Below are 7,394 nucleotides of genomic sequence, written 5' to 3'. Positions count from 1 at the left end.
TTCCTTACTTGAATTGAATCTCATCTCCAATTGTCCAAAGCATTCCCTTCCAGATGTGGAAAGCTTTCTTAGGAATTGACTTGAACCGGGGGTCGAGTACACTGAGAGGGCTAACTAGCTTAGCAAAGTTGATCTCAAAGCCAATTGGTATTTTCTAGTCAAACCCCACACCAATTGTCTGGTTTTGAAGTCACTTACCAACATCTCCACTCGGATGTTGCCTCCATTGTGAGAGGTTACCTTCAATAGCCAAACACAAATCAAGCCTTGTTCCCCTCTCAAGTTGGAGATACTTCTTAACATTCAAAAATCATGACAAAGATGGATAGTGGAGCATGGATCCACTTCGAAGGATCAAGCGAGTCAGCAATGAAGATCTCTTTTGATTTGGAATCATAACATATCTTTGTTATTTTGGAAATTTTGTAAATATTTTATTCTCAACAAGGATTCAAGTTTGTTATGTAATAATTAGAATAGCCAAGCCATTGGCACGCTCACACAACTAATTAGTTTAGAGATTTGTCACACTACAAGATATTTTTGTAACTGTTTTGTTAAGACTCTCCCCGTAAAAGGGAAGAGGAACTCATTTGTAAAGGTTTGATTTTCTATTCTAGAGTTTGTAATATTCTGCAAGTTTTGCAAGTTTTCAAGCTTAATGACATGTATGTTATTCTAGAAGATTAATGAAGAAGCTTTTGGTGATTCCAAACACTGATATGTGGAGTATGTGTCCCTGTCTTTGTTTCTTATTTTCATATGTATTTTTCCTCCTCTTAGAAATCATGTAATTGTAACTGCTGGAACGAAATCTTGTATGTCAAATTTATCTATGTCATGCTATGGCAAATGTTACTTGTAGATGTGAGATTGAAAACCTTAAAATGTGCTCCATGGTTTCTAATTTCATTTCCTTTGTCTATACATAATTGTGCTGAAGTTTAGTGCACAGGATTCTATCTCTAGCCCTCTACACCAGATTTCTTTCTTTTATCTCTTCCCCTACCTATACTACAATAGGTAAAAGGACTTCACCATTTGTATGTAGGCCACCATGGCCAAACTTTAATTCCTTGGAACTAAATGTTGTCAACATGTGAAATGTAACTTGCCTGAGTAAGATAATTGAGCCAAATCTAAATCATTCTATATTTAACTCTTGAGCAACATCGATCCATTTTAAAGAGATTCTAAAATGTCCTATAAACTAACCCTTCTCCTCAACTCGGGAATGGTCTCTAGAAACAACAACAATTAAGATTATAGTTACAAAGTTTTTTTTTGCTTCTTAATAATTTCACAAAAACTTTGTTTAATCCAACAACTAATACCATCTTCAAATCATATGAAATAACCCTTGAATTGACGTGCCCCAAGCTTATCACTAAGGCCTTTTAATCAAGTTTCATCATATTAACATTATCGAGTTCCAACTTACCAATTACAATCGGTATGTCAAAACCTCATGTCATAAACCTCTTTTCAATTTTCAATTCGATGATATCACATGTTATACGATACCATACAATGGTGACACCCGTATTGATGTGAAGTTAATGTATATGTTATCACTCCCACTTACGAAACGCGTATTTGAAGTACCTTGGAAATGGCGCACATGGTTTTTAAATGAAACTGGAGTCTTTGGTGCACCTTAATTAATACGACATTAATCTGGTGATCGTAATGCTGACGATTTGTAATCTGATGCTCTGTTACATTGTGGTTCTCAGGTAATATTACCACCCTCCCATGGCAATGTTACTATCGATAAGTATTTAGTTATAAAGCATTTATTCATAACATGTATTCATCACTCACTATGTCTTTTCTTTAATGTTGCAGAGGACATATCCAATCACCCTGACTTAGAACTCTGGTAAGAATAGAGTTTATATATTTTACCATCTATAATCATGGGTTTAAACCCAGTTTCCTGACTCGAAGAACTTAATCATTCTCTTTTTTTAATATCAAAGTTTCTAACTATATTTTTATTGAAGAAAATATTTCGTATTTACTAGAAACTCGTTTCACTTGGTTATTTCCACTCCCACGGACCAGTACACTACATTCGCTATGATATTAAGTATGTTCTTCATGCACTATGGAGTTTTATGATTTAAAGTTCTGATTTGCTCGATTGTCCTTTTGGTGTTTAAATAAACGAAAATGTTTATCCTTTAATGATTGTTGTCCTCTCAGTATATATATCTTGGATATTGTGACAATTAAGGCATTACTGTGATGCTCTTCCAGAATTAGATGTCTTCTGCGCACACAGAACACACATTTCCTGCATCTTTATAAAAGGTCTTTCTATGCTATTGAGTCTGTGATGACAAATTTTATGAAGAATTTACTGTTGGTGCTACGCTATGCACACAACCTTATAGCGTTTGTTCTATATTTATTTCGTTGCTCCACCTTAAAAGTAATATCAAAAGGATTCTATTATTAATTCCTTTATGATTAAACGCTGCTCTCTTATAGAGTCACCCTCCTCAACTTTGTCAAATCGTATGGCATTCTATAAGAATATGAAACCATAGTTTTTAATTTGATATATAGCCACTATGTCTTTGGTTTGGTAGTAAAGTCCACTCCTTCACTTAAAAGAAGTATTTGTATCTCTAAAAGAAGTATCTGTATTTCCTTTTTTCCGTTATGGTGTTAATTTGCTCTTTTTTTAACTTTGGTATGATTTTGTCTCATGATTATATTAAATAACTATTCACATTTCTAGTTTATTTAATAATATTAAATAACCATTTACATTTCTAGTTTCTCTTAAATATTTATGGTGAATTTTTTAATCTGAGGGGAATATATATATATATATATATATATTTGTGATGTATATATTTTCTTTGTAAATGTTTTTAGCAATATAAAATTATATTTTTCTTATGCATAGCTGAAAAATTTACTTTTTTCTTATATAAATGTGAAATATATTGTATATATATTTTATTTTTTAAAAAGTCAATATAACATCTATTTTGCTTGCAAAGTAAATTATTTGTATTCAAATATCTATTTTTCTTTCTTTTCTTTTAGCATGAAAGTACTAATAATCATTTCTTTCTGAATAATTTTTTTCTTTAGAATCAAATAAAAGGAATTGCCAATAAATTATTTAATCATTTATGTAACATAGGGCTTTTTCATTGACACGAGTGAAATGATCCTTAATTCTCATTTACTTCAATATAATAATGCAAAGAAATAAACAATTTTAACTATACAAAGAGCTTGTAAATAATTTAAAGAAATTAACATATTGGCAAATGAAGCTTCTCACAACTTGTGGGAAAAATTATATATACACCAATGTTCATCCCATCCATAGATTGAGGAGACCTACTACTTGGTCACCAAATTATATATACACCAATGTTCATCCCATCCATAGACTGAGGAGACCTATTACTCTGTCACCCTCATTTTCCTTAATGGCAATAAATTATTTTTATGAGTATTCATATGCTAAGAATGATGTAATTATCTTGAAGAGAATAAGATTATTAAGGCAGTAAATGCCTCTTTTCCTCTCCTTCATGAAGAATGATAATGAATCTTTAATAATCTTTTTCCTACTACCTTAATCCTTATGTCCCCTCTCTGCCTTGGCCTCCTTTTGGGTGAGTGGTTCTACAAATTAGGGAAAGTTACCTCCCACACCCACCAAATTCGGAAAACAACCAACTGCCCACCAGTTACAATTGTGGTTCATTTTTTCCTAACACACTCTTTGGCAACTTACTCAAATGTTTTTCTTTTTCAATAAATGTCACTGAGTTTTTTTAGCTTCACACATGGCTACATACATAATTCTCCTAAAAAAAAAAAGCATTATTATTAACATAAATTATTTATAATATCGTTATAAATGATGATATGTTTTTCTTTGACATTTACTTCTAAATGCAAATTATCTTCAATTTGCTAACAACAAATTTTAATCAAAACTAATAAATGAGTGGTATTAGACAAACTGTAATACAAGGCATGAGTTGAAGACAGGTTGAAAACATTTAAGAGGGACCCAAAATTTGGTAGTGGAAAGTCCTATGGAAAGTTGATTCCTCTCTCAAAGAAAACATTACAACTTAGTTGCCTCTCATAAATAAGTTGTTAATTTGGGAGGTCCTCTACAACAGAGGTTGCTCTAGGCCTAAAAAATGTCATTAATGCCATCTATAGGAATACATGGTTTTCTATCGTTCAAATCAATTTTGTGATCTATCATCTAGTCAGTCTCAAACCAAAAACCGAGTGGTTTGTGTCAAATCTTACTAGCAATGCCACTAAATGACTCTATCATAATTCCATTAGATCTCTCTCTCACACCTTTACATATTGATTGATAACATATGAAGAACTCACAATACATGCTTCTTTCGAAATAAGGACACTCCACTAGAGCTTTGTGCTACAAAGGCCATCGCTCTGGCTTTGGCAAATGTTACTTTGATAGCGTTGGCCAAGGTCATCAATGGAGATACCAATCGAGATGTGGTGTAGGTGTTGCGTAGGTGTAGTCATATATTCCAATCAAACACATTTCTTATAGGGTGTGGTGTAGGCGTAGTCATATATTCTAATCAAACACATTTCTTACAGTGCATATTTTTAGTAAGTAGAGGATTCAACAAAAAAGAGGAATTAATTTGCCTTTGATTTCCTTTTGAAATTTCCATTAAGAAAAACATACCGAGGGTTCAGATGCTTGGTCACTCAAAATTAGTTATTGAACACATTTCTTACAATGCATATTTTTCGTAAATAGAGGATCCAACAAAAAAGAAGAATTAATTTCCCTTTGATTTCTTTTTGAAATTTCCATTGAGAAAAACATACCGAGGGTTCAGATGCTTGGTCACTCAAAATTAGTTATTGATTGGGAAAATAGAAGAACCATTGTTCACAACCTAGAATTGGAGCCATTATTACAGCTATGAATTGTTAGAGCAGTTAAATCCTAGTTGTCTCAATGTGTGTTAGATTATTTGATTATTAAATTTATTGTTCATTATTGCTAGGCTCAACCAGAATGAATTTATTTCTATTAGATAGGAATTTGTTAAGATATAGTTGTTGAGAGATTCTCTCCATCTAAATAATCTCCAAAATTAATAAGTGGTTGAGATATTCTCACCCAATGAACCTGTGTCTAAAATAATCTATCTATTTTTAAACAACATTCCATATATTTATAAATATCAATTGATTAATAATAATATATATATGCCCTCAACAAATCTGTGTTAAATTTCATCCAAAAGTAAAATAAATATATTTCATGGAAATTAGTAACCCTCGTTCTGTTCCTTCGCCATTACTTTAAACCAACAAATAGAAAAAAATTACATCACAGCTTTATTGCTGCGGATACATTCAGAAGGTCGATTGACTAAAGTTTTCCAAAACATGGTAGCATCATCGCTGAAACTATAAAAGTAGCATCCAGTTAGAACAGAACCAATAATGGCCTGTTTAATAAATCCTTGACCATTTATAACAAAAACAAATACGAAATCAGCTGCCTATAGTATCTGACAAAACAGCAACTGATCAAGTGGGCCCTATACTTACAGTAAATAGAAGGGCACAAAGTTAAGGCTGTAGCTACTGTATTTATTGCACACAATTCATCTGCTTGGCCAGGCGAAAGTGCAAAGAAGATGGCTGCTGTGAAAGACGAGCCCTGAAGCACTTGGAAGCCACACGTAGTGCTCTGGACAGTGCCGGTCCCTGTTTGCAAACAAAATAGAGAAAGAACCTTATTCTCTTTGAGCCAGACTTCCAATAAAAATAATTTTTACACTTATAGTTACAGTGTGAATTGTCAAAGGTGTCCGTCTGGTTAGGAGGTATACGAAATTCAGGTAGGTGAGAACTGCTGATCAGTAAAGAAAATTTCCACAAAAAATGCAAGATTTAAATCTTTCCTCTTATATGAAGTGCAGAAGTGATGGAAGGGTCAAATATTTCCCCTGTTATTGTGGATTTGTATACTTTATCAGGGAGGTGATGATCATATCTCCTCTGGGAAAAGTGCAAGAATCAATTTGGTTAAAAGCATTGTTCTGGCTGGGAAAGGTCTCCTGTTCAGATCTTTCCAATGTTAGAGTGGATTTGTATCCATTAATAGGAAGTTGAAGATGATAGTTTCCATAATTTCTCTTCTAACAAAATGAAAATTGAGATAATGTTCTTGCCTAGAGGTGTGGAGATATTATTTATGTGGTTTATTGCACCAATTGGATACTAGTTACATTAGCAATAACATTTATCTGTTATTCTAAAAAATGAAAATAATTATCTTCACTAACAATATCTACTTCTGATTCAGAAAAATAAAAATAGATAAACATGTCATAATCTGAGATTCGAAACCAGGTAACCACAGAAATTACACTTAACCTAAAATCCTAAAATTCGAACCCAGGTAAGGAAAAAGAAAACAGACCGTCCAACCAGACGCCCTACCCTCTTGACAAATGTTAAGTTGATTTATATAGAGTGACGTGCATTGTAACGAATGTTGATTTATATAGAGTGATGTGCATTGTAATGAATGATCTTTGACTGAAAAAAAAAATATTTGAAAGAGACAAAAGGCAAAGGAGGAAGTAACTAATCCAATACCGTGTGGGGGGAGGCAGAGGAGATCGAGGAATTGGATGGAGGACGGCTCTTCTTGAAAATCTGCCCGAGTAATTTGTGGCTCCGATTGACGTGTTGGTGGCGGTGGTGCTTCTTCTTGCTCGTTGTGGCATCGGCATAAACGTTGTAAATGGGGCGGAGGGGAGACCATATTGCGCTCTGTAAATAATCAAAGCCATAGATCGAGATATCTGCATATTTGTCGAGGAGTTTATCGGAGGTTTCTCTGTTCACATACTGAACAACGTACACAACTTCCATTGCAGGTATGCTTCTTCTGGTTCTGAATATGATTCTTCTGGTGTTGCAGAGGTCAAGTTTTCGGCCCCTGTTGGCCCTTTGGATTGGGTTAAAGAGGTAACGGGAAGGCCATGGAATGAGTCAAAATGACTTAATTGCACGTTGAGGAATAAAAATTTGCTGTGGTATAAATTGGTTGCCACGTAAACCCTGCGCGTACATACTGACCTTGCTGATTGAAAATGGTTAATTCCAACTCTCTTTGCGGTGGCCCGGTCTGAAATGGTGAGAGAATATAATCGTCATGCTGTTGTACAAATTAATTGCCACCTAAGGCCTATACATTGATACTTGAGAAGGAATATTGTACCCGCTGAAATTGTACATTAATTCACTTTACACGTTCAGTTAAGTAACATACGTGTCAGTTTACATTTTAAGCTTATTTTAAAGAGTCTATAAATTAATTATGACAAAAT

The 7,394-nt window shown here is 33.6% G+C and overlaps 1 protein-coding gene across 1 annotated transcript; it reads right to left on the bottom strand.

The window, feature by feature from the left end:
- Window positions 1-5,623: 5,623 nt before the first annotated feature.
- On the bottom strand, window positions 5,624-7,024 carry LOC149167007 (uncharacterized). Its single transcript, XM_089431443.1, has 2 exons — window positions 6,658-7,024; window positions 5,624-5,760 (listed from the first exon to the last, which is right to left on the bottom strand). The coding sequence occupies exons 1-2, from the start codon at window positions 6,934-6,936 to the stop codon at window positions 5,644-5,646; spliced, it is 396 nt and encodes a 131-aa protein (XP_089287569.1). The 5' UTR covers window positions 6,937-7,024; the 3' UTR covers window positions 5,624-5,643.
- Window positions 7,025-7,394: the final 370 nt, after the last annotated feature.

The sequence above is a fragment of the Pinus tabuliformis genome, chromosome 5_1, assembly GCF_031772625.1.
Source record: "Pinus tabuliformis cultivar Carrire ecotype Pingquan chromosome 5_1, CPIR1, whole genome shotgun sequence".
NCBI lineage: Eukaryota > Viridiplantae > Streptophyta > Pinopsida > Pinales > Pinaceae > Pinus > Pinus tabuliformis.
The sequence above is the reverse complement of the archived record's forward strand: the minus strand, read 5'-3'. Positions and strand labels throughout refer to the sequence as shown.

Excerpts from the sequence above, each read along its gene's own strand:
- LOC149167007 (XM_089431443.1), bottom strand. The coding sequence starts at position 6,936 with ATGGAAGTTGTGTACGTTGTTCAGTATGTGAACAGAGAAACCTCCGAT. Across the intron at positions 5,761-6,657 it reads CCTCTGCCTCCCCCCACACG|GGACCGGCACTGTCCAGAGC; the intron begins GTATTGGATTAG and ends GTTTGCAAACAG.